The sequence below is a fragment of the Platichthys flesus genome, chromosome 15 (genome assembly GCF_949316205.1).
Source record: "Platichthys flesus chromosome 15, fPlaFle2.1, whole genome shotgun sequence".
NCBI lineage: Eukaryota > Metazoa > Chordata > Actinopteri > Pleuronectiformes > Pleuronectidae > Platichthys > Platichthys flesus.
In genome coordinates, this window is record NC_084959.1 from 21,401,913 (window position 1) to 21,429,451 (window position 27,539).

Here is a 27,539-nt window from a genome sequence, read left to right on the forward strand (position 1 = left end):
AGAATGAGCAGATTAATCCATGATGATGTCAATACCCGAACAAAATTAAGTGATACTGCTCTGTTACAACTTTGCTCTAAAATGATAATGTTATGTACAGTAAAAAATACTTAATATATGCATCATCAAATTGCTTGTCTCATTTGAGTTTGTAATGCTTTGAGACATCAAAACTAAAATCACATCATCAAAACAAAGTTAAATATAATTTACAGTTATAGACTTCATATTTTTAAACCAGCAGATGCTCCATGCTCCCCTTCATAGTAGAAACCTGAGACACACACAGACAGATATTTAAACATGATGTATTCCTCCTCTCAGTAACAAATGGGCCAGTTTTGTCTGCCCGATGACGGGAAAACACCAAACATAGAGGGGCTGGACGGTGTTTCCATAGTAACAGACCTCATGCAAAAAGGTCACTGTCAGAGGTTTTTCTCAGAAAAAGGCAGAAAGATTATGGGAGTGGGGAGTCATACAAGAACAAACAAAAGACAAAAAAACTGTTTTATTATCCACTTTCTTATACCGTATATCCCACCCCTGATGAATATTCTCACGATGCAAAATAATGTAGGATTTAAATAGCACAATTACATGGCTGCAAATGGTGAGAGCCCCCCTCTCTCTTTTTATTATTATTTCTTTATTCTCTTTTGAAGTCGGGAAATGAAAAGGGAGAGTGGTGGACAGCCTGCGTGATGCCTGAGCTTTGTGTTTCTGTGCAGATACGTCGCCTGCCTGCCCCCTCAATCACTGGCAGCTCCTTTCTCTCTCCCCTCCCTCTCAAGTCATTTTAATTAAGTCAGTCTCACTGGCATGGTAGGCAAAGATAATTGGAGAGGGTTTTTGGATGCCATTTACTCTAAATGATGCCTGTTTCCCATTTTCTCGCCTTTTCTCTACTCCCACAGCTTCTCCCACCACCCCTCCCTACCTCGCTCATCTCCTGGCAAGGATTTACCTATCTTCCCTTCCCCTTGCCTTTTTTCTCCTCTTCCATCTTATATTCAAACGTGAAATATGGATTAACCTCTTGTGTGTGGCGGAGGGGATGACTTCCTGTGAATTGCACATTTTGGCCAACACTGCAATTTATTTGAAATGGCAAATCCGGCAAAGCAATTTGCAGGATACTAGGAGGTTCTTTGAACTTTCCTCATTTGAAAAAAGTTTGTGTTTTCTCATCGCACAGGGATCATCTGCTGAAAAAGGAAAGCTTATACGAATGTCTATGCCTCACTTTAATGAAAAAGTACAGTTTTGAGATACAAGATGGGCTTTGATTGGAGTCTTATTTCTTTGAATGAGGTGTCAGGCAATATTTCTAGGCATTCGGGAAACTGCACATTGCCAATGAAGTACAGAGTTGTAGTAGTGTTCCCATATTATCACCACATGTTAGAAGTTAGTTGGGAGTATTTTTTTTTTAAAGTCACTTCATTGATTAGAGATTTGTATTATCATGCAATTCAGCTCACTCACTTAATCTGTAACATATGGGGGAACATTGTAGACATGTACAGCACATTAAGTGTATCAAGCACTGTGCATGATTGATGGGCCAAGCTGCGCACAGAGAAAGGTGGAAGTACATGTGTCCGTACTAATCCACGTTAGCAGCACCACTAGTGTTTCAGTGGTCTACAGTGTATGTCAACCGTGTAGGATTTGTCAATGTGTGTGAGTGTTAAGTGTGTGTGTGTGGTGCTCCCTCTATCAATCAGGCAAGGCTGGGCCCTGCTGCTGAAAGGGGGCCACAGTGGGCCACCCATCCAGTCAGGCGCTCTGGGGAGATCCAATGTCCTTAGTGCTTTAATGCGCTCCAGATGTCCCTTCAGCTGAGACACAGGGAGAGAGAGGTTGGGGGAGAATGTGAGGCTGGAGAACCTTAAAGCAGACGAGTCTGGCTCACAGAGTGAGGCTCTGCTTTGTCAGTTGTTCTCCTCAGGGGGGTTGTTGTTGATGCACCTGCAGTTTTGTGTTTTTTGATGGATTTGTTTCCCCCCATTTAAATCATGACAAATAGTGTGAGTGCTGTTTTCTTACAGTCTGGTGTGGCTTTGTCTTTGTTGCCTCTTCCTTTTCCTTAGGGAGCCAACGTCGCCCCCCAAAAAATTTGAGCAGTAAACTTCTATTTATTACTTGAATCACAGAGAATAAAACAATAGTTTTTAATATTTGCAACAGTTAAGCACTATACATGTACATGTTTGTCTATGTATTTACCTCAGAAAAATCAGGCCCAGTGCACCACCTAAAGGATGAAACAAGTAGAGGCCATTCACTGACCGTTACTCACCTAACTTACTTACTGATCCACCCAGGTCCAATACCGGTTCTGTTCCTATTGCTTGCTATAATAATCTGATTGAGCTTTACTAGTTCATAAACTACGTATTGTTTATTAAAGCTGGGAACACGTCTGCATTATCTCCACTAGTTGTGTTGCTGCTGTACATTAGTGTCATGTTTCTATAGTGAATCAGACTATATATACAAACCAGGACAGATATTTATTAAAATCAAAGAATACAATCAAAACGTGCCCACATTTAATACAGGCAGGAATTTATCAGGCAAAGGAAAGTTGAAGGACATTTTGGTTGGTGACAACAAGAGGACGGAGCATGTGTGTGGAAGCTCTGACCTTGAACGCTGTCTGAATACAATAGACAATGTGTAGATTCATCCTTTGCGTATTTGGATAATATTGTAAGAAGCTAAGGGCACATTAAACATGGAAAAACTTGTTTTTGCGGCTTGGTTTAAATGTTTATTTTAATTTCCATTGATTGCCAAGACTTGGGAGAACAATTTTCAAAAGCCAGTTTCAGAGGCTTTAGCTCTGTAACTTTGTCGGAGATGTTTGAACAGAACAGAGCTTTCACGGACATGAGCAGGAGATTGATTTTTCTTCGGTGGCAGTAAACACAATGATGCGCCCAAGGATGACTCTGCTTTATTCAGCTTCAATGGATATTTGGACTTTGGACAAAAGGTAATGTTAGTCATTGTAACAGCAGGGCTATGACTACATACTGGCACTTCCTAACAAACACAGGTAGTGTTTAACAGAGTCCACTCTTTCAAACACTGCAACACCTAGATGCTCCAGCTCACACCAGTGTTGCATTTAGATTAACTGGAAGGGAAGGACCTTGCTGAATGTGAGGCCAGACTTTAATCTTTAAACGTATGTTCTCATGTTGATCTCTCCTTCTAGTGCTGCTTCCCTTCACTTCTTTTCTCTTTTGACGGCATTCTCTTTCCCCCACATCTCTATACCTCTTCTGTCCACCTCTCAGTCCATCCTCCCCTGCCATGCATGCATCTCGCCTCTCCCCATGGCATTTCAGGGGAAATTTAATATGGGTTTGTTTGGTGTTTTCAAGAATTCCATTCGGCTGCCGGCTCTCTTTGCCCCCCGACACTAAGATAAACAGAGGCTGTGGAGCCAAGAGCAGCAAACATCACTGATCTCGGCCTCACTATTTGGTCTTCGCATTTCAGACGACTCCGGCTCCACTTCATTTTGTGTTTGTGTCCGTCTGCTTGAGTTCTTTTCCAGATAGCTTCACTTGTGGATACACTGCACCTGCATGTCTGATGTGAAAACTTCTGTCTGTAAAAGCTTTCTGATGGCAGTCAGTTTATGGATTGTACCTAAAGAGCATATGGTTACATTTAAGTAACATTTTGCAGCTTCTTATGTCGCCTGCTGAGTATGCGAACAACTATGAATACATTCTTTGTATAATGAGCTCAGAACCAGTATCGTACACAATCCAGATTTAGCTTTTGATGTCTCACTCTGCAAGAGTCTCTGCCGGCATAATTTGAGATGGTGGTGATCAATGTGTCCATCTTTCCATCTGCAATCATTTTGTTTCCAGATCTGAAATTCACAAAACGTTGCAATTACATTATGCTAATCGGTTTGTGAAGTTGTGACTTTTGATATTTTCACTTAAGTACATTTTTTACTTTTTTTGTAGTCCCATGGTCCCTCGCTTCTGGAATAAACTCAAAAGCTGATATTTTGGTTTGGTCAAGAAACAAGCTACAGTAATGTTTATCAGGGGATGTGGTGCCTTTTTAAATGTTTTAGGTTTTTTATTTTTTATTTACTTACAGGGCAACATGATTGACTCGACCAAATCGAGTTGGCTCTCGTTGGGAATGGCTTGTTGGAATAGACCTGAATTAAATTCACATGTTTTTAATACACTCAGCTGTTCTTTGCTACTGAAGGAATTATCACAACTTCTGATGACCCTCGTGCTCCAAAGCACATTGTAGATGGTTCTGCATATATTCTGCATAAGTGTGCCATAGCAAATAGCACAGATAGTTACTTAACAACTGACAGTTGAATCTGAAATGTTACATCGTGAAATGACAGCCCCCCTATAAGCTACATGGTAGAGTTCTGTATGTGTGAGTGAAACTAAATGTTCAGCTATTGTGATTAACAACATCAGGTATGTTTAGGAGTATGTACACATCACAGCCTCAGCTGTTTGCAAATGATTGGACAGCTTTGCTGCCAGTAGCATAGCCAAACTTTGATCATAGCAAGTTGCCAGATATCACTCCCTGCCCTGCATACTCAAAGAGACCTGTCATTATCGGGCCGGGCTCCTCGCTTGTCGTACATGCCATTTTGCTCACTCATCTCCTGGTTCCGTCTGACCTGCAGCAGCTCTTTTTAAACAGACTCCTGCCCGCCTGTCTGCCTTGTCCCGCAAAGACATAGTCCCCCAAACCCCCTCCCCAACCAGAGCTCTGCTAACGCTCAAGTGGCTAACACTACAGACACACACAGACATGCACAAGTGCACACACACATAGAGAGAGAGCCACCCACCTGCTAATCCCCCTCTCATTAATCCCCCACCACTCTCCTCAAATATTCCCTTCTGCTGATCTCATTGTGAGTGTGTGTGTGTGTTTGTGTGTGTTAGTGGGTGTACTTGGGCTTGTGGTGGGTCACTTTGTGTATTGTACACCATCTCTAATTTTCAATGTAAAATATTCACCCCTTCACGGGGGTTTAGGAGATTTTCAGCTGCAAAAATCAGTTGTCGGGGCTGGACGAGCTATTATACTGGTCACCAGCTTTCACTGGACTATGGATAAAATGCACACATGTTCAACTACTGAATGAAAACCTTGGAAGACCAACAAAATCCACTAGGCATTCACTTGACAGTCACCTTATCCCAACAGTAGCTTAAGTTGTTCCAGAGTGACATGGATGGCACTCACTCACTATGACAAGGTATCCATTTAAAAAAAGAGACCTTGCAGATGCAGCGACAGATAAGCTGCACAATGTAAGTGCCAGCAAACATGATGGTGGCGGCAAAGAGCAAAGTGTCTAGAACGGATTCGGAGGGGAAACTCTTGTAGATTACATTTCCTCTCCATAAGCTTGGCCGTTCCAATTTCAACTGAATTTGTCTACCTTCAGTGTTCTGATGGATATCAGCTTAGCAGAGGAAATGCTCCTCCTGTATGTGTGTGTGTGTGTGTGTGTGTGTGTGTGTGTGTGTGTGTGTGTGTGTGTCTGTGTGTGTGTGTGTGTGTGTGTGTGTGTGTGTGTGAGATTGTGTAATTGTGAGTCGACTGCAGGATGCAGACACTCGGCCCTGCACCTCCTTTCAACAGTGCCTCAGCTGCTATTCTTGGAGATAGCTGAACTGAATGGAACACAGAGGACAGGCAGGAGAACATGTATATATGTATCGCACAATTTTCATGAATCTCTTTGGAAGCAAGAAGAGGACTACTTTGATAATACATCAGGTCACTCTTCTTCGATGTTACTAGTATTGAGACTTTTGATGCTGACATAATTGATAAAGCTTAACATCCTAAATTTGTTGATATCAGATGAGGATGTGAAGTTGAGCTGCTGTCACTTCATATACCACTCACTCCAGTCTTAAAGGATAATGCTGTAAATATTCATATCTTTTTTTCTTCGGGTCAATTAATATTATGAAAGCACTAACAGAATGTTGCATTATCGGTCTCTATCTGACTTCCGTACCCGGGCTGTAGCACTCAGCCTAAATGGTAAATGGTCTGTATTTATACAGCACTTTTATAGTCTTGCTTACTTCCAAAGTGCTTTACAGTTAAGCCCATTGAGACTCACAGAAAGTCAGTTTTAGCTGAGATCTTTCAGGACTTTCATACGTACATTGTTTCCTTGATACTTCTTGAAAGTCTTAATCCTACCCTCCAGCAGCCCCATTAAACGCATGGATGCATTGGTCTTAAAGTTAGTCAGGTGCATCTGCTCGTTGCTAACACGAGGCCCAACAAAAGCCTGGTCTTAAGTCAGTGGTGCAGTATTTCACTGTTACTTTAATGATGCGTTGACAAGACAGTAAAATACACCTACATAGGCAGTTGTGCAGCGTGCTACACACTGCTGTCTGCACACACAGATCTTGTTGCACCCTCTGCAGAGAAGCACTGTATCATACCCCCTGAACAACTTACAATTAATATCACAAAGGTTACTTGGACGAGAGAAAATACTGCATTTGTAGCAACTGATTTGGTTTGGTTTGATTAAGACAGATACAGATAACAGATCGAGTACTACTACAGCTCATTGTAATAATCAAACCTGTCAGTCGGACACATGGATATGTGAATAGTTTCTAGACAACAACAGAGCTGTAAGGGGTTTGCATTCAGTAGTAGTAAAATTATTGATTAATTGTTTTTCTTTATGTTTTCATTGGATGCAATGTCAAGATAGAGATAGAATAATAACAGACCTGTCGTTTCATGAAAAATGCTTGAAATCCTTATTCTACCTAACATCCATCTCATCCATGGTTTTTTGTGCCTTGCATCGTTTAGACGCTGTTGCAGTGCTATTTTTGTTAGTGAAAGGGAGTGCACTGTTGGCACTCTCCACCCACCCCACCCACCCACTTCCCAGGAGTGACTGTTCATGTGCCTGTATTTGTGTGTCTGTGTGTTTGTTTTAGGAAATGATGCGGTGCCAGTTTGTGTGTAAATTTATCCACGACAGAGCTAAAACAAAACTAAGTTCACTGAAGCAGGTTCACAAAACCGTTGGGTCGCTGCTCGCCATGTTTGCCATGTGTGTGCCGCATGTGTAGCGGCGCGTGTCCATGTTCTTATTTTATTTTTTTATGTGGGAGGATTGAGGAGTGTGCTGCAGCCTACTGGGAGCAAACAAACCTCCGCTCTGGCATATTTGAGCTGTAGCCAATTGGGAAGCTAGTTCCACATTAATGAGTGATCTCTCTGAAGTCAAGAATGTCAATTTTGGATTAAGTTGATAATAATCTGGTGCAGTCATCATTCAGAAATCTCAGTTGAAATTAGGAGAATAGCATCACGTGTGCACGCGCACAGACAAACACACATAAAATCAGTATTATGCATTGTTAAATATTCATGATTGCAATAGCAAAATAAAAAAAACACACTTTAACATTTCAGTCAATATTGACATGAATATAAAAATGAAAACAAACTTAAACAAAACAATCAGAATAGAGACCTATAAAATAAAATCCTGTTCTTTGCTTTATGTCTCACTTTTTTATTTGAGTAAAAGCAAATAGGTTTAAAAACCTTTTATCTCTTGACACACATGATTAGAGATGGAACATTAATTTACCGGCTGCTTCATTGTTGTTTTCATCTACACAATATATGTTGAGCCCATTGCAGAAAAATAAAAACTTACCTCATTTTAATAAGGCCTTTCAGTAATGCTGATGTTATTTCCTCCTGTCCTATGAGAATTACAAAAAAAGTGTCTCTGTCCTATTATTTGACCACTTTCCATTTTTACTTGAGACTTTAATCTAATTTTTTAAAGCAGAAAGGAAGACAATCAGACCAAAACTGTAATATCCAAACAAACATTTGCATAAATACAAAGAAAACAAGAATTGCAGTCAGATTGGAGCACTGACACCATTGTCAGCAGTTAGAAAGGAAAAGATGAATCTTGCAAATTGTCTCACCCGGGGGAAATCCTTGTGTCTTCATTATGGCTGTGGAGCCTATTTGAATATGTGAAGGACGTTCATTAAGAAGTTCAGTATGAAAGAATAAACGGGAAAGGTTATAAATTTAAATTCAAGCATAAAATGTCATTGGGAATTGATAAGGACGAGTCAGTGGAATCTTTGGAGTGAAATCTGCCCAATGAATGAGAAGAGGAAAGCGTAGAGCTCACTAAACCTAGTGATACAGCCCATAGGTTTTATTTACAAAATTTAAATTAAATTTTAAATTTAAAAGTAAAAATTATTAAGGATTTTTTAATAACCTTTCCCAGCTGCTGCAAATTGAAGTTGTGATGGTTCAACCTTGTTAGACCAAATGCTGAGTATTACAATTTCTGACACTAGCTTGTGTTCATGTTGTGAGTCCTTTTTCACCAGCTAACTCAGTAGTAGTAGTAGAGAGCAGTTATCACACAAGTTGCATTGTGTGACTGAACGTACTGAGCCAAGCGGTGACCAGACCCGCTCACTTTTTGCGTGTGAATCTTTTTTCACCAGCGGAACATCTTACTTTGCACGCTGAGCAACACTGAGCTACGTCCAGATCACTTTCAAGATATGAAATCACTCCTCTCCCCTTAAACCCTTGAGATGCAATCTTTCAAACAACAGCCTACATTAATCCAGTGTGCCTCGCCACTTTTCCTGTGATCTTGCTGAACCTGCAGTTAACAATGTTCACACCAATGTTGAAATGTCCTTCACCAAGCTTCAAATCCATGCCTCCCATATCTTGTGGAGGAGGATGAATCCAATCAACAGGAGCAGATGAATAAATGATACTGGAGTGAATTGTAAGTGTGGGTTGGCGAGGAGCTGGGTGTTGCGAGGCTGGGCGGAGGGAGGGCTGCCAGCTCAGGTTAATGAGGTGGTCTGGGAGTGTGGACTGGGTCCTGAATGCAGTATGTGTGGAGCTCTCTTTAGCCCGGGGTTATTTGTAGCCCTAAGACCACTGGTGAGACTGTCTTTGCCTCTGGCTGTGAATGCACTCCTGCCTTGGAGTGTGTGCGTATGTGTGGCTGTCTGGTATGTAAGGGCAAAACAGAGTGTGTGTGTGTGTGTGTGTGTTTGTGTGATATTGCCCTCAGGATGACACTGGTTAAAGCTTTGCTACCTTTGTGTTTAGTGCTAGTATTAAAATACAGTACATGCCTGTGTTTGCATGCATACCCATTCCTGAGTGTGTGTGTGTGTGTGTGTGTGTGTGTGTGTGTGTTGATATGGGGGATATTTGCGCTCTGATCTGTGTGTTTTCCGATTTCTGTGTTGAGTCCAACAACCAATGTGTAAACAGGGCCCCCCTCCCCTGTCCCAATCTCATTACCATTCTGCCCTTCCCTCCACCAGTTTACTCAACGCTATCAAGGCCTGGCCTCCTGGTGTTTGCATTGTAAATCAGGCCTGACAATAAGGCGATGATTAGATCCCACTCATATTCAAAAATACCTCATTTATTTATTCATCTTCCTCTCTCGCATGGCATCGAGATGCATAATATCTGACCAAGGTGACACGCTCACTTCCAAATGGTATTCATTGCGTCTGCAGGTCAGCCTCTTCACCGGCAAACTCAAACAGTAAAGATCAAATGAGATTTCGATGGGGGCGTGTGCAAATTACTGCTCAGCCAGAAATCTGCTTTTCTACTTTATGCTTGTACTTCACATGCGATATAAAACCAGGTGTCAGCATGAGTGCTGCAGTCTGTCATGGCTTCACTGTTTGGAGTTTGAATTTGAATCCAACTTTGAATAAAAAAACTAATCCACTGTCTCAGGTTAATGGATATGTTGAAGATAAAATATTATTCATGGAACACCTCACAATTCTGAGAAGCCGATCAAATCGATTACTAGTCAGACAAGCCTTTGCACTGTTGTTGTGGTTTTCAAGAAATTGGCATCAGGGATTGGGCTAATTTGTCTCAGAATTGCCCTTGTAAAACTATTTGATTATTTTTTTCCTAGGCAATTCGGTGGGTAATGAAAGCAAATAGACTACCTCGCATGTGGTTTTAAGAGGCTTTTTACTACTTTGTTGGAAACAGCACAGAGAATTTTGAATTCCCTAAGAAGAGCTTGGTTGGTTATCAATACTGAGTGAAGTAAACAATTGCATACATAAATATCAACATGATTCATTTTAAGGTGCAGTTGTTAGATCAGTGCTTTAATCAGAGTCAAGTAGAAATGAGAATCCACAGGGTTTAAATAAAAAAGGGCCAAACAAACTCATGTCCAGAGTCCATAAGATAAATGGCTACAGTCTGTAGTTTGGTTCTCTTTTTTTGGTCAGTTGAGCCACCATACGAACAAATCATAACAACTATTGGATTGCCATTAAGTTTTTACAGATATCTATGGTGCCCAGTTTAAAACTTTCGATACTCTGATGATCCCCTGACTTTATCACTAAAGCGACCACAAGGTTGATATTTGTGGGTTTGATTAAAATATCTCCAGAAGTACAGATTTCAATAAAATTTGGTTCAGACATTCAACTTCCCTCTCAGGATGGATCGTAATCTCTTTGACATCCTATAAAATTGCATCACACACAGTTCATACTATGCATTGCACTCCTGTAACATTTCTAGACTTTCAATGGCTTTTTCATTGCATGATGGAAGGTATCAGTCAAACCAACAACATGCTTATTTTCAGTTAAACCTGTGAGGAATGAATCCTGTACTAAAAAACTTGGGTGACTGTCAGCTCTGGCACCTCGGTTCACCGCTATACTGATTTTGCATTCAGTAAAGTGTTGATAATCCCACATGAGAGAGGATCACATCTTTATCTAACACAAGTCCTCTTTTAATGATCCCGTGCCAAGCCCCTGCTGGGTCACGATCTGGAGTGCAAGATATGTGCCCCACAATGCTGCTGCTGTGGGTTTAAATCATGAGGAGGACCTTGGCTCAAAGCAGGAAGCATTCCCATTTCACATTTAATAGTTCTACACAGTGCATTGAATTCACCTTCAAACCAAAGCAGACAAGGTTGAAGTGTGGAGGCCAGAGGCAGTGATTATATCATATGTAACCTGATATGGATTTTCATTTCAATGCAGGTGGTAAACGGAGTGAAACTGCAGCTTTGCCATTGACCAACTTCACATCAATACAGCAGAGACCCATTCTATGCTTGAGAATTGCTGGAAAATTGAAAGCTGAATAGAAGCGTTTCTTACTGCACAAGGATCCAATGAAAAAGTAGGAGTGCCTCCAATCCAAATTCATAAAACCCTTTGATGTTTGTTGGAATAATTTTATGCCTACTTCTCATTTTCTATTTTATGCTTGCTTTGAATTTTGATTGTGACTTCAGGCACTTTTCAATTGATATGCATGATGAACGCTGTAATATTTTAAAGGCCATTGTTGAGAAACAAACATTTCATTTTCCCTCAAAATGAATTCTATGACTTATTGTCTAACCATACACCAACCATTTGATGAGTTCAGAAAGAGTGGTTGTGGGATGTTTATTGTATCTTTTTGTTCAATGTTTTTCTGACAAAGAAATGTATGCTTTTAGTGTCACCTGGTAAGTTCTGTTTCTGTTGTGTTTAATTTCACTTTTGAAATCAAATGTCTTGTTTGTTGGTGTTATTGCAGTGATCTTGTCTGTTCTTGATTGTACATTCACGCTTCAGCAGCCGCTAGGGCATGTGTTTGTGCATTTTTACGTGTCTCTGTGTTTATTTATGGATGCACGATTGCCTGCTCAAATTTGGCATTTGGTGGCTCATTCCTTCGAGGGATGGCGAAACTTGAGAGGCCGCCTAAAATACTGTGCAGTAATTGGAAATGCTTTATCTTCAGTCTCATCAATTAATGTGCAATTTTCCATTTAATCACTAACACGCTCACTGCATTTGCAATTAAAATGAGGACTGATAACAGAGAAGATGCCTTTCAGCTGATACCAGTTGGAATGAGAACAGAAACCAGAACGCAATCAGTACACACTCACAAGGACTCATACAGACGTGCACATGGAACACTAACAAATGTAAACACATGCAACACAAATACTCGTATAACCGCACTGAATGAACACACACAGATGCATGGACACACGCACAGTGTGACACGTTAAAACTCACAGATGTGCAGCTAAAACCCCAAATTAGAAGTCATCAATGAAGCTAAACAAGCATTCAACATCAGGATGTTGGCAGCGATGGCGGGTTCAGATGCCGCTCACTTTGAGTTGGCTCTCAGCCTGGTTGTCTTGTCACTGACTTTTACAGACTGAGACATTGCCACAGTCTGGGTCTCGGTGTGAGATGAGCTCACTGTCCGGGAACAACTGCCATTTATCGTCCTGACTCTGAAGCATCACTTCCTGTCTGGAAGCAGGAACCTGAACACCAACCAAGGAGATTATTTTTATTCGAGGAGCATGGGGTACAGACATTTACAGGAGGAGCATTAAAAAGGGATTTTATATCATTGAAAGCACACAAACTGTGTAACACTTAAATGTACGAACCACAATCACGTTGTGATATTCCGCAAATATTTCTCATGCGTTTGTGGTATTAAAAGCAGATGTATTTGTGCGTCTCCTCTCTCAGTTTTCCTTCTGGAACTTTAGCAAGGTCATGTAAGTCAGTGAGGCTAAAGAGGGGGTTAAAAGTGGTCGCACAGCCAGGCCATCCACAGGTGATGGATTGTAGCCTACGACTGTAGTGTGACAAATTTGTCTATGCCTTGGCTTTATGCAGATCCACTGCCTGAGGTCATTTAACTTGGCTCTCCAGGCCACACATTGGCAGTGTGCATCGAGACCAGCCAGGGGAACGTAAGTGGCCACTGAATCCGAGAGCATTGAGATAGGCAAGGAAGAGGTTGATCAGGCAGCGAGTGGTTTACCGCTAGAAAGGGAAGGAACAGTCTCCCTTGCTGTTGTTGCCAGGTTCCATTGGGAGTGTAGATGAGTGACTGGCAACAAGAAACCAAATTGTGCAAAGGCTGTTACATATGTCCTGACAGCTCATTTTAAGTCACAGTTTCTGAATTGTCTCTTTCTATATTTTGGGCAGTGTTTTGTATAAAATCCTTACATGCAATTCTTGTAAAAATCATTATATGATTGTTGTAGTTTTTACTTACTGATGCAGTTGTTGCACGGATGTTAAAACTGGTACAGAGATTTTGCTCAAATGTTCCAGTTACATCTCTAAAGGTTATAATCAGGTGTTTTCCTCCAGGTCTTTACCATTCTGTCCAAGTACACCAGTCCATTATAATGGTTGCCTGCCTGCAATGACCAAACAATGGTTTATGTGGTATTATGAGGCATTTTTGCAATAGGCCCAGCAGTTCAAGGTATTCATGTGAACATGTGGACTTTGAGGAAATATTCATTTGATGATCCACATCAGTGGTTAAGGGAACCGGATTGAACTCTGTAATGTCTATATCAATCAACTGGTGAGATCAGGGCACACTCTTTTTTTTAAACAAGGATTTAAAACAGTAGAATTTCTGGATAACAAAGTCTAACCTCACATTAATAACTCCCCCAGGTCAAATAGTTAATTTACAAGACATTTTCATGCGGTGTCCTCATAGGTTATATGTAGCTTCAGGATGGAGCACCTGCTGTGCTTGCCTATGGTAAGTTGGAGCAATGGCGGGGGTCTACGTGTTTGTGTGCATTTGTGTGTGTGAACACAATTAGCTCCAACCGTGGGGGTGGGGGGCGATGGTTACAGTGGCATTCCACAGGGTACAGCCCTCAGCCCTGTGGGGTTCCGGCCAATAGCAATTAGCCCACCAACAAGAGCCTTAATTAGCCCTCTTGATTGGCTTGGTAACAGCGTAACAACAACAGCAGCAGCCAACACATAGAGACGAAGACCAAGGTGACTCAACCACGATGGGTTGCTTTAAAGCCAGCTGTAATTAGTAAACAAGCATAGCTGTCTGTAATTGGTAAACAAGTAGTCGGGTTTGTTTGCTGTGTCATTATGAACCTGCTGCTATGTAAAGTGTTTCTGTAAAGGGCTCAATGATTGAGTTTGTGTTGCAATGTTGTGTTTCTGCGTGGAAGCCTTGTAGATCACTCAGTGTGAATACATCATCCTATGCAATACAAGCATAGGGAGACTGACAGGAGAAATGATACAAATAATACAAATATCAATAAATTAAACAGAGAAAGGGAAAATAAGTGGGCGGAGAGGGACGAGAGTGAGATGCTGCTGGAGAATCTCATCTCGTATTATTCAATCATAGCAGCACCTGGTGGCTGCTGCCATTAAAGAATGTACAATCACTGCTTGCACTGGATTACATTTTATTTTTATTCATTTTTGTTCCTGTTTCTTTACCAGTCTCAATGTGAAGCTATCCCATGATGCAACATGTGTCCCCAGCACCTGCAGTGACTATGATGGCCACCCAGAGTGTTCCTCCACCATCGTACCAGGAGAGCCAACAGGTCAGAGGTCGAATCACAGTTTATCTCATTGCCTGACATACAACTCATCTGATAGAAGAACAATGTTGACGAATGTCAGAGACCCTGAAAATCTGGGTCTCTGCATCTCACACAACAACACAATTTTGGATGTTTTAATGACAAGTACTACATGACTTTCAAAGTCCTCGGATTGCTGTGTAGTTCTCACATCATGAGTAGTTTTGTTGTGTTTAGAGGACTTTCGTTCGTTGTTAGTTCATACAACTGACTGACAACTGGGTGGTCATGCACTGCACTATCTTTCACCACCAGGAGAAACCCCAGACTGGTATTTCTGGTCCCCAAACTACATTTGATCATAAAAACACACTTGACACCCGTGTCACCCTGTCCACAGAATGACAAATCAAGCAGGAGGAGGTGAAACAGTTCAGTTGACGACACATCATAGTCGTATTGAACTAGTAAATCATCGCTATTATTCTCAACTTTGTCCTTGACTATGTAATAACTTTTTTTTACAGAAAAAGAAACTTAGTAATTGATAATTACATGCCTGCTTTGTGTATTATAAATTAAAGTTAGTCGACTACTTAATTAAAGTATTTTCATGGGCATCTCAACACTACTACCTGCTTCATACCTCCTTCACCCCGTCCTGTATTCTGATTGGCTGAAGTTCTCACTGAATTATATAGATATTTAGGCAGCTTGAAAGTTTGTTGGAGGGGTCGACATGTGTGCAAGCGTCTTGAATTGTATTTGAGATGAAAGCAATTGGCAACTTCTGATCGAAAACAGATTAGGCTCAAATCTGGGGCTTTTCTAAACGAATTGCAGAATTTCTCGGCAAATGGCTAATTGGGTGAAATATCCTGCAGTGTGAACTATACACAATGTTTAGGTCTTTGTTTGCAGGCTTCAGCTGGAGGAGGATGTCAGTGCTTTGTCTGACTTTAGCGACAGCAAAGTATCATCATAATGTGATTAGTTAGATGAGGCAGATCTCCTCTGAGTGGTAATGAATCATGATATTTATACCCCCATGTATTCATTTTGATAGCTACTTGTTAGATTAAGATTAATTAATGCTATAGGTAAATGCTTGAAATCTAAAACAAGGTTTTAGATTTCTAAAATCTAAAACAAGGTTTTTCAGAAACCATTAAGTGATTGACCTCAGCTATTTTTAACTAGTAATCTCAGATTAGCAGTAAAATTAGATTATAAATATAATATAAAATAGGAATGTGTTACCAAAATTAGAATGAACCTTTGTCTTTTGCCATATTTGGACTTAGGCTATATCACAGATGCAAATTATTCAGTATAATAATGATAATAAATATTTTTTTACTTTTCCGCTATTAATGGTAAATGGTCTGTATTAAAATTGCACTGCATCATACACTGCTGGCACACGTCAGAGGCAATAAAGCAATCATTAGCTTGCCAAAGGACACTTCATTACATGTGATGGGGGTCATGCAGATGGACTGGTTAGCTGACAACTTGCTCTACCTCTACTAATGTGTAAAAAAATATCAAAGCCTGGGCCAGAGGTTTGCACATTAGATGAAAGTGACAAAATACATAAATGGCCATAAAGTACTTTTATTACATTAAATCCGAAAGTATTTCATTGTTCCATGTCCTGTGCAAGGTTTCCACTGACCAAAATATATAGCATGTCTGTTACTGATGTTTTGGGTCAACTAGACCGCAAAGGGGTCACACATCCTGTGCGACTGCTTGACTTGTTTGATTAGAATCACAGAGTACATCCATTGTATTCACTGGACTTCTGTAGCTATAGGGTCCCTGAGACAAAAATAATGTGTCCTCTTCTGTAGTGGATTTCAGTGTCATCCGTTTGTCAGCAGCTCTCATGAAACTGGGAGAAAGGTGAGTTTGTGTGATTTTGTAGTAAAAAAAACTTAATTATATTTATACAATATAATTGTATAAGTGAAGATGGAAAACATTCTATTCACTTAAATTTGATTTGTATTGCCCCAAATCATATTATACATTACTCAAAGTCATTGTACATAGGCTGAGACCTTACAATATTGTTGAGGAACCCAACAAATCCCACAACGAGCAAACACTTAGATCATTGATTCTCAAATGGGGGTACACGTACCCCTGGGGGTACTTGAAGGTACTCCAGGGGGTACTTGAGATTTTTTTTAAATATATTTAAAATTAGCATCCATTCAAAAATCCTTGAAAAATTGTTATTTAACAATTATCCAATAAAATATAAGTGTAAGTTCATGAACTAAATTTTATATTCAGTAGGCTTTTCAATTTAATTATCCTAAAAAAACAGAGTCTCCCCCATACCTATGGTTTGACCCAACCTGGTCATCACCTGCCTTGAAAACTTCAACAATGGAGTCGAGTTGAAGTGCAGCAGCAATGCTGCTGAAACACGGAGGGACAAGTACCAAAGATGGCGAAACCAGAGCAGAGAGCCTTCCCTAAACAACACCGTGAGAGCTAGTGCCTCTTCGGACGGGCGCTAAAATGGAAAAGTTTTCCGTTGTGAAGTTAATGATTCATAACAATAAGTCCGCGTCTCTACCGGTACCCTTTCAAAATAAAAGCATGTAATACAAAAGCGGAAATGAAATTGTATGACCCTAAAGCGAGCAAATATGTCACAATAAAATAACAGAAAGACACTTCAATAATATTAACAATAACATAGATTGGGTTATTTACACTTTATGTTTTTCTGTGGGGAGAGATTAGCCAGCAGTGGCATTAAGCCACCACATCTTCAGCGGTATCTCCGGACAAAACATGAAAGTCATGTTGGTAAGCCACCTGAGTTTTTTAAGAGGAAACCTACTGAATTCAGGTCATCTCAAGACACGATGCGAAAAGCCTCCCCAAAGCAAACGGAAACAAGCTACCTGTCAGTATTCTTTTCGATCCTTAAAGAAGATATTTTAAGATGATGAATATTAAAAAAATATGTTTTGAGCTAATCTTTTATTTAAAACTAAGTTCATGAGTTCAGTTTGAGAACATATCTTTATTATGATCCCAAAAGAGGTCACTTTAAGTTGATAATTATTTTGAGGTGCACAAATCTTTATTTATATTGAGATAATAATAAAAGTCTTTAGTTATTTTATATCTTTTTATTTCTTAATAGTTCAAGAGAGACCACTACAAATGAGCAATGTTATGGACATTGATGGAGTTTTAAATTTGAATGTGTCTAGTTACAAGGCTTAATAAATCACATTACATCTTTCTTTCAACCAAAAATGCTTTGCGCTGGTTAGGGGGTACTCGGCAGAATTTTTTCTTCGAAGGGGGTACGTCACTGAAAAAAGGTTGAGAACCACTGACTTAGATAATCGATCGGGAAAAAACTATTTTTAATGTTTCTGATGGAAGTATAGGAATGTTATTGTCATGTAATATTATAGTGAACATATGTAACGTGTATAGCAGTATTACAAGATATTTATAGTGATACCTGCACCACAAATGTAACATAAGTGTCTATACAATTCTGAAAATGATTTTTCATGTTGTTTATTTGCATGTTATAATTAAGAGAGTGTCAGAGTGCAGGCGTGAAACGTGTAAAGGTCAAGCCCCATTCTGCCGTGTTCAACACGACAGGTGATGCCACCAACAGGACAGAGTAATTAATGTAGCCCAACTGTGGCTGGACCCATGCGTTGTCCAGCACTGTGGATCATCTCGCGGAGGTGAAGTTGAGCAGGTCCATGTAACCCTCCTCCCTCGTCCACACCATCTCTGTCTGCTTTTTCACCCAGAGGATTAGTGCCAGGGGAGAGCTCCCGAGCTGCAGTCTGCGCACTCGGCAAATGCAAATGAGAGCTAGTTAAGTGTGAAGAAGCTAATTTATTTTCCATTTGGGGCTGGGATTAAGACTTGAAGCTTCCTCCCTCCCCACCCTGGAAAAAAAATGGGGGGTTTGTTCGACTCATTTCCTCAGAGAGAGCGAATGAGAGAGAGAGGAAAGTGGGGTAAAGGATAAGGAAGACAATGGGCTGTGTTTGTAAGCATGTTACTCTTCTGCCCAGCCCACAGCACAAATAGTAGTTTGAGAAGTGAACAGATTCTCTTATGATTGAAACACCAGTAGTCTCATACGTACAATATGGTATGATAATCTAAGTACATGTTGATGAGCTGTGAACACACTTACTGAAGTGTAGCTGTGCTGTTGCTAACAAAAAATTCAATATTTTTTCATTTAACAGGAATCTATATGTGACCTGAGCACGCCTTGTTCAATTACCTAACCCGTCCTGTCTCATGCTTTTTGCTTAATAGCTTCATTACAAGGCTACTGACCTGTCAAGCAACAATTATTCATTCCAGCTTCCTCCTCATTTGTAGTCTGTCAGTGTCAAATGCGCGTTGCATTTGAAAAGTGATTAAAAAATTACTTAGACCTTACAAGCAGCTGCACACTCATGCTCATGGGATAACACTGTGATCATGTGATCGTGTGAAGCTCGTGCGGAGGCTAATTACACGCACATCCATTTTGTACCCCGGATTTTGGTCCAGTCAGTTCAAATGCAAATGTATTTTAAAAGATGCATTCATTTATGTTACTTTAATGCCTCCATTTTTTGGGGGGAAGCTAAATCCATGCTCGTGACAAAAGGCTGTAGGAACAGTTGCAGTTGAGATGGATTACTATGAGATTTGGTGCAGATATTACAATTTTTATCAAAGCTGCACCAGCATTATACCTCCCAACTTGAACATGCTAGCATTTTATTTGTAATAAAACTAACATCCTTATTTTAGCATTTTGCTCAAAGCACAACTCTACCACCTCCAATAGCCTCTGGCACTGTTTTCTTCAACTGGACAATACTGTGAAACTTCTCAAAGGATAACTACTTTTGTTTTTAAATCATTAATTACATATGGATCTTTCATTTTGTGTCCCCCAGATGACGGGCACCACTCAGCAGAACGCCAAGACCCCACAGGTCCATATCCCAGCAGCCACTGCAGCAGGAAATACCTCCGTCAGTGCAACCCTTGACCCACAGGCCCAACTTGAGTCTGACAAGAGGGCTGTTTACAGGTTGGTTCAATCTCCTTTGAAAACATGTATTACCATAATTTTAGGGCCCATACCTATATATATAAATGGGCCCTAAAATTATATATATATATTCTGTGTGAAGGATGCACAAATCTGAATTCCAAAATAGTTGCCAGATCATCCCAGTCAACATAGAGCACTTGACATGGTCAACTGGAAGCAAAACGCCATTATGTTTATCAATTTGCCTCTTGGTGAATAAATGTCATTATTCGGCCCAATATTTGTCAAGCTAGCTTTGGCAATAAGCATTATTCTACCCTTGACTTGTTCCTTTTTTGGAATGATTACTGCATTTTCTCCCTAGCCTAGTGCTGGCTTTAAGAAATTGTAAATTGACTTGATGTGCCAATGAATGCCACAAGCACTGGTGCTGTTTTTAATGTGTTCTCTTAAACCAGCCATGACATAAAAGCTTTTGAAACTGCACTTGAAGGGTGCATCCTTCAATTTCCACTCAGTGTCGTTCTTAAACCAAAGAGCACCTTCAGCAAATGCTTTCACTTATCAAAGGCGAGCAGAGGCTCGATTTGCTCTTTGAATTTTATAAATTGACTTTTAAATAAACATTTGATATAGCAGCCGATATAACAGCTCCTATGTCTCATTATTAGGCGAAAGCAATTAACATGAATAACTGAAACTCTTAAAATAACATCCTTCGCAATGTTCTTTTGGACAATAACATGTGCAAAACAGAATATACTTAAACCAGAGAATACTGTCAATATGATACCAGACATTTTAATGTGTAAGGTTTCAGCATGGTTCCAGACTTTAATTTTAAAACATAATTTATTTCTCTTTCACGCCAACAGTCATTTTCAAAGGTAAGCATCACTCTTCAAATCATAGAGACCTCATTCAGGAGTTTAGGTCAATTCACTAGTCCCTCCCCATTTATCAAGGGCCATGTGTAAATTTTGAAATGGTCCTTTATCCTTCCTAAAAATATAAGTGCACTTTCTTTACATAGACTCTTAAATCCCTTTGCACTAAGCATTGTGACATGTTGTGTGACAATTTCCACACCGATCTGCAGAGAAGCTCCTTCCTTTTAATATCCTTCATATAAGGTTGTATACAGATTTGTTTCAAATGTAACGCTTTTATTTACCATGTAGAAGCCCCTCAAGGCATCACCTTCTTAGGTGTAGAAAATAAGAAAGAAAAGAAAATCACTGCTGGGTGAAATCCAAAACAGCAGTAACAAAGCAACACCTCACTCCACACTTAGCTTAGAACAAGAATATTGATGCACCCTTATAATGAGCTTGTATTATCTATTTATGAAGTAAATTATTCAAAATACAGACATTTTTAATCAAGCTGGGTGATCTCCTGGTGAAGGCAGTGCACCAACAACTGACTTGTACAGTGCACCAACTTACTGACAAATAAGATTTGTTGAGCCAAATGAGGTACAAGCTGCTGTGTACTCTGGTGCAGCCTGTGAAGTCGAGAGGACACTGCAGACTGTGTTGGGCCGCCTGTCCCGGCTCCTCGGGTCCAACCCGCGGGTATCCGCCACTGCTGTCTGAGGAGGTGCGAGCCCCTGTGCTCAGGCCTGAGGCGAGCGTCTGTAAAGTCCTTAGCAGCTCCTCTGAGATACACGGCTGCCTTTGATGTGAGCAGCCATGTTTGAAGCAGCTTGGTTTGGTGGTTGGGGGTGGGGTGGAGGAGTGGTCCACATCAGTAAATCAGCCCCTCTTCCACTTCCACATTCTTTTTTTCTTGCCTCAGCTTTTCTCCTCTTCCCCCCCTCAACCTAATATAGAGGGGAGAAGAGAAGAAGCTCCCAGGAGCAACATAACACAACAAGAATAATTGTAACAAAGACATATATGGCTTATTATTTATATGGGTATTTCAATGGGGTCTCAGCTACCCAGCTCTCTTGATGTCCTCTGTTGAGAATAAATTAATGTTAATAATGCTAATGTACTATTAGTTGCTTGGTTGGAGTACATCTATAAGAGCAAAGATATCTATCCCTTCTCCATTGTGTTAATTCATGTAAAACCGTTTTTAACATGCCTGGTAGGTTAAAAATAACCCTGCTCTGTAGGAAAGAAAAAGCCATATCTGTACAATTCCTGTCAGTATAGGTAAATATATATACGCAGACATACACACACAAACACATACGCACACACATATATATATATATATATATTTATAGAATTTAATTTAAATGAAACTGCCCCTTGAACTCCTACACTTTCAATTCCATGACCTTGCCTATTTGACTACAACAAATTTCTGTCTCACAAACCCAAACAGTTGTAATCTAAGAAAAAAAAGTGTTGATAGTATTGTTTTTTCCAAAGGCGACAATAACAACAGTTTCAAGAATAAAATCTGCTGTTTGTTTTGTTCGGACGATTAAATCTCTAATCATGAGTCTTTTCCTGATGAGTTATAGAATTTGAAGCAGTACATATTGCACATGTTAATGGTAGCATGACATCCGCACTCTTAATTCTAAGATAATTTTCAAAAACCCACCTTAGTCTGAAATAAAGGAAAATAACACACAAGCAAAACTACATTTGTGCATCTCCACCATGTTTATAAAGCTGAACTGGCCCCAGCTGGACAATGCTGGAAAGAAATTGTTCATTTGTGGACGTATTAGCCAACCCATGAGTCAGCTCTAGTTTGTAAAACAGACCCTCTGTTTAGTTGTCCTGCTACATGATGTCACATTGTCAGTCGTTGAATTAGTGGAGTGCCACTTTAAATACAGATTTGCTGTCATTAAGTGGATGAAGGTTTTAAATCTTAAATATATGTCTAAACAAGCCTTTGAAGAGCATAAGGGTCTGAATCCTTTCACTGACAGGTAAATGCAGTTGTAATATTATCAGTGTGTTGTGACACAACAGGGACACAGGGTAGCGTTATAAGATGGCAACTTGAGTTACTTCCCACTTAAATGGTACTATAGAGACTATCGAGTCAGCTGAGTCTGTAAATGTGTGTGATGGCCAATTAAAATGTTGTGATCAACGGTGTCAGCGGCAGCACTGAGCTCAGGGAGCGACTGGAGTTAAGGCTTCAACAGTATGTGCTGTTAAATATGATTATTTCTAGCTCCTAAGTGAAACCCTCGCTGCTCTGATTTAGACGAAGCAGAGCAAATCAGAATTTTAGAATTTTTTTGTCCTTGCAAGGAGCTAATGACTTAACACACCTTGTTATAAACACAATTAAATTTGACTTCACAAGTCACAGTCTCCCACAGTGAGTCAAATTATGTAAAAAGACACAAATAGCACTCTTATTTGAATCGCCGTCTGATCTGCCAGTTCGAGCCTCTACACAGTGCTCATATGGGGGCTGTAGACTTTGAAAAGAGAAAAGCGCTGAGAATCAGTATCTCTGCCATTTTTCTTTAATTATTTTTGCTCAGGAGGTGTGTGTGGGCTTTAATGTTTCTTTTCACTAATTGCTAGAATGCCAACTTTATGAGGGGATGTGTGGTTTCCTCTTTCGCTCGCTCTGTCTCTCTGCCTACTTTGTTATTAGCAGCGGAGTAAATGTGTGATAGGGTAATTAGCCTACTGAGTTGTGGCATTTACTATAAAGATCCCTCTGGATTCTCTGCATCTTATTAAAAGCTAGTAAGGGTTTTGTTTTTCAGCTTGCGGATGTAGTGTTCACAGCTGATGGAGGCTGATTCGACTCCGAGATGGAAACATGCACTTAATTGAATGAGACATCATAATAGTCCTTTTGTTGTTTGTTTTTTTATTAACATGTGTGTCCTTGTAAATCTTAGAGACATTTCAGGTAGATGCACTGTTTTGACCAGGACATACTGCTTCAAGTAGTGCTGGTTATAATTTGTTGGCCAATGAAAGATTATCTAATAACCCAATACACACCTTGTCAGATTCAGTGAAAATCTCCTCAGCTGTCCCACTTTGTGCGTGTGCTGAAATAAAATCAGTTCCCTCCACAGTCCTCTGTCTATAAATGGCAAAGAAATAATGTGGCTCAGAGTAACACAACACTACTCCAGTCAATGAGCAACAGGGAGTTGATGCTCGTTCGCTGGCTGCAGGTGAGGATTAGCCACATCCTAACAGCCAGTTTAAGGATTAACAGGGGAAAGAGTAGTTCACTCTAGTTGTCTACTGAATAAAAAAATCTAAACCAATTTAATAATCTTCCGTCCCGATCAGCTAGCAGGCAAACTCTTATCGTTTCTCGAACCCCTGGTAATAATAATTCCAAAACTAAATCAGTTCTCTCTACCTGACTTAGAATAGCTATAACATACCTTTTGTCTTTCCCGCCTGCACTATTGCAACACACTGTATACATGCCTTAGTCAAACCTTAGTAACTCATTTGCAGCTTGTTCAAAATGCTGCTGCTCGTACTTTAACATGAACAAACCGCAGGTCTCATATCAGGACAATCCTTGCTTCCCTTCACTGGTTGCCAGTTAAATCAAGGATTGATTTTTAATAACTTTCATAACTTTCCCATATGCAACCTGAGACCCACCAATCTGTCCTTGTTGGCTGCCCCCAGGTCCAAGGCTACTCAGGGCGAGTCAATCACTGCTCAAAACACATTTTTATATGAAAGCGTTTTTAACATGTGATTCATAATTTAGATAATACTGTGTTGTTTTAACTCCTTTATTCCTTTTGTCTTACTTTTATTGCAAACACATTTTTTGTAGTTACTTAAATAGGACAGCTTTTGACTTTGCTGACTATGCGAAAAGGTATTTAGTTTGGTTTAGAAAGGCATAGAGGTAATGACGTCTGATCTCCTGAGCCGGCCACATTGCTTTCATAGCACTGCCATACAAGCGAGTAGCCAGTCAGAATTCCCTTTACCTTCAGCTTACCCTCAGGTTTGGCTTTAAACGCTATTAAGATTAAAAGATCGAAACACCTGATGACGCCAAGATTACTGAAGATTATTATTTTTCTATAGTCTTATAGAGTTCAAATGTGATTGCACAACTGTTCCTTGGCCATTACAATTGAACTGAATTAAAAAACCTTTTTATTATAATTCATTCTTCTTTTTGCCATTTGATTTTTTGTTAGGCCATGTACCGTTGTTTAGCTAAGTGTTAAAGTTATTATTATTATTATAATTATTATCATTACTGATTGGGGCTGCAGGTGAGAGACACGTTCAGCGTTAAAGAAATGTCATGGAATGTCAACCACTGGTAGCATGACGGTGGTGTATCTCCAAGACATAATCATGTTGTCAAGAAGGTGAAATGGATGAGAAACAACAGAAGAGGAGAAGGTCAGCTGAACTAAAATTAAAAAAGAAGTGCCATGATTAAAGGTGAAAAGATGTGTTTACATCAGTCAAACTCTCCAATGTTAGACACTGCTTGGTTTGACTGGGAAAGAAATTCCTCTTATTTATATCCACTGGGACCTGCTTGTAATCTTCCGTTTATGGATGTTTTGATGGTCTACCAACCATGATGGCGAGTCCAATTATGGTTGACAGACCTTGCAGAGCTAAAAAACAAGACAGATACTGAAGTGGCTGTGTTTCTACTTGCTTTGTTGGTAACATTAGTTACATTAGAGTGTTATTTTTTCCTGTTTGCAAATATTTGTGAAAACTAGCTACCAGAGCAAATGTCTCTGTCCATTGCTGGCCCACAGACATTTGGCCTACTCTTAGGCTTTTATCCAATGCGGGGGGGGTGAGGCATGTTTTGTCATTAATTCACACGCTGATGACGCAGCGTCAGGGGCGGGTATGGGTTCAGTGTCATGCTCAAAGACACTGCAACACACTCTGAAGCAGCTGTGGATAAAAGTAGGATCCTCTTGATCAGTGGACCACCACTCTACCGCCTGAGCCATGCCCACCCTGATAAATAAACTGTGCTGTTGGTACTGTTTATAGCAGATAGAGAGTCTATATGTTGGTAGTTGATTTACTGGCTCTAGGAAATCACGTCATCCTCTGCACAATTTGCACGAGCACCTGAAGCAGTAATTTATTAACCCACAACCAAGAAAGTAGTTCCTGTCTTATTATTTTCTGTTTGTTTGTTTATCATACATTTGGTTGAACAATGTGCAGAGGGTTAAAAAAAACATGAATTAACTAAAACTAAATTTTTCAAGTTTTCAAGCACAGTGGATTTATTTGCATTAATATTTAAAAGATCGATGCTATAGTTAATACTAACTAGTTATCGTCCTTGATAGCGTTGATACAAACTGACTTCTCACTCTTCTGTCACCATGGCTTTGTAAAAACCCGCCAATTCCTACCAGTTGTTACTCCATTTTGTTTTGGATTCTGTTCTGTGTTCCTATTTTTATTTTGAAGACATCAGGTTTCTTTTCTTTCAACAATGAGAATCACTCACTCCACCTTATATCAGGCCAATATCCGGAAATAAATATTTATATTCAATTATTTTTAATTTGTTGTCAACTACAGTAAACTTTTTGTGGACATTTTAATTTAACGGCTCTTCCGAGTTAAGTTGATTTGATTCTCATTCGTTATTGCATTTTTGTATTTTAACAGATGCAAAAATAAATTAATATCTGCATCATGTGTTAGCCATTGGCTGCTCCTTAAATAAGGGTATCAGCTTTAGCCATTGATGCACATTAGTCGACCACTAGTTTTAAAGGTTCGGTGTATAGAATTTAGTGACATCTAGTGGTGAAGTTGCATGTGGCAGCTGAATACCCGTCACCTCACTCTCCACTTCTAAACATGAAAGTGAAACTTCAGTTGTCTTAAAACTCAAAAGATGTTTAGTTGGTGCAGTCTGGGCGACTGTAAACAACATGGGGGCCTCGGTAAAGAGGAACCACTCCCGATGTAAATATGTATTTTTTTGTAATGTAGAATTTAATATAAAGGGCCCATTCTTGGGTAAAGAAAACAGTTTTTATAATTTAGATGACTCAAACTAGTAAGAACATCATTAGGATTATTTTATATAACATATTTGCCAATAGATCCTTTTCACCAAAATCTTACACACTGGACCTTTCGGGTCTCCCTTTTCACTTGAGTTAACTGCTTGAATAGTGTGTTTTTAAGATATCCTCACATGCTGTATTACACATCTGCTGTATACTGTTAAAGCCATTTTCAGTAAATTTTGATGGAACTATTCCAGAAAGGAAGGTTTACCGTGGTATCTCTTTTCTTACAAGAACTTATTCGTCAAATTAGCTTAAGAAAGAGTACTTTATGATATGAAACAGATTTATTTGCCTCAGTAAGTGGGAGTAAATAGGAAGAAAATTGGATTCATTCTGTGTTTTGACACTGGTGGGATCTTTTTACAAAGATGCCAGTGTTGCAGTGCCGCTCCCTGTAAGGTGCATATTATCATTCACTTCTCTCCATAGTGGGTCTTTGCTGAAAGCCTCTCTCATGCTGGTCAGCCCGGGTATTTTGCATTGGGACTGGATTTAAGGGTTTTGTGTATCTGTGGGAAGGTTAACATGCTGTCATGCTAACAGTCAGCACTCTGCAATTGATATAAGAATTTATTCAGCCTCGGGAGAGTTTATGCTTGTATATGCACTTGTTGTAAATGGCATAAAAGAAGTAAAAATTTGAATACCTCTCGTGTCATACACAGCAGGAGGGAGGACTTTCAATTTGACACATCCATGGACAGCATTAGCCACATTTTGCTTGCCTGTGTGTTTGTCTGCCTCCGTAATGCACCATAAAGTCTGTTTATCCTCACTGCCACAATGCGGCACTGCATCCTCGACCACTGTTCTGCTCTTCCAGCAGCAGAAAACCTCTCATCGTCTGACAGGCTGAAAACAGGCCATTCCTCCTGCATTTAGCAGGTTATTGTGTATTGCTGCAATGTCACTGCCGTAAAGTTAGTGAAAGCTCAAGTATTTTTTTT

At 39.9% G+C, this 27,539-nt stretch overlaps 1 protein-coding gene across 2 annotated transcripts in view; it reads left to right on the plus strand.

Moving 5' to 3' along the window:
* Nucleotides 1–27,539, plus strand: part of pknox2 (pbx/knotted 1 homeobox 2) — a 79,446-nt gene that overhangs the window by 31,986 nt on the left and 19,921 nt on the right. For both annotated transcript variants that reach the window (XM_062406975.1, XM_062406976.1), the window contains exons 3-4: nucleotides 14,427–14,533; nucleotides 19,480–19,616. In XM_062406975.1, the coding sequence (XP_062262959.1) occupies nucleotides 14,447–14,533; nucleotides 19,480–19,616 (224 nt within the window). In that variant the 5' untranslated portion in view covers nucleotides 14,427–14,446. The remainder of the gene's footprint in view (nucleotides 1–14,426; nucleotides 14,534–19,479; nucleotides 19,617–27,539) is intronic.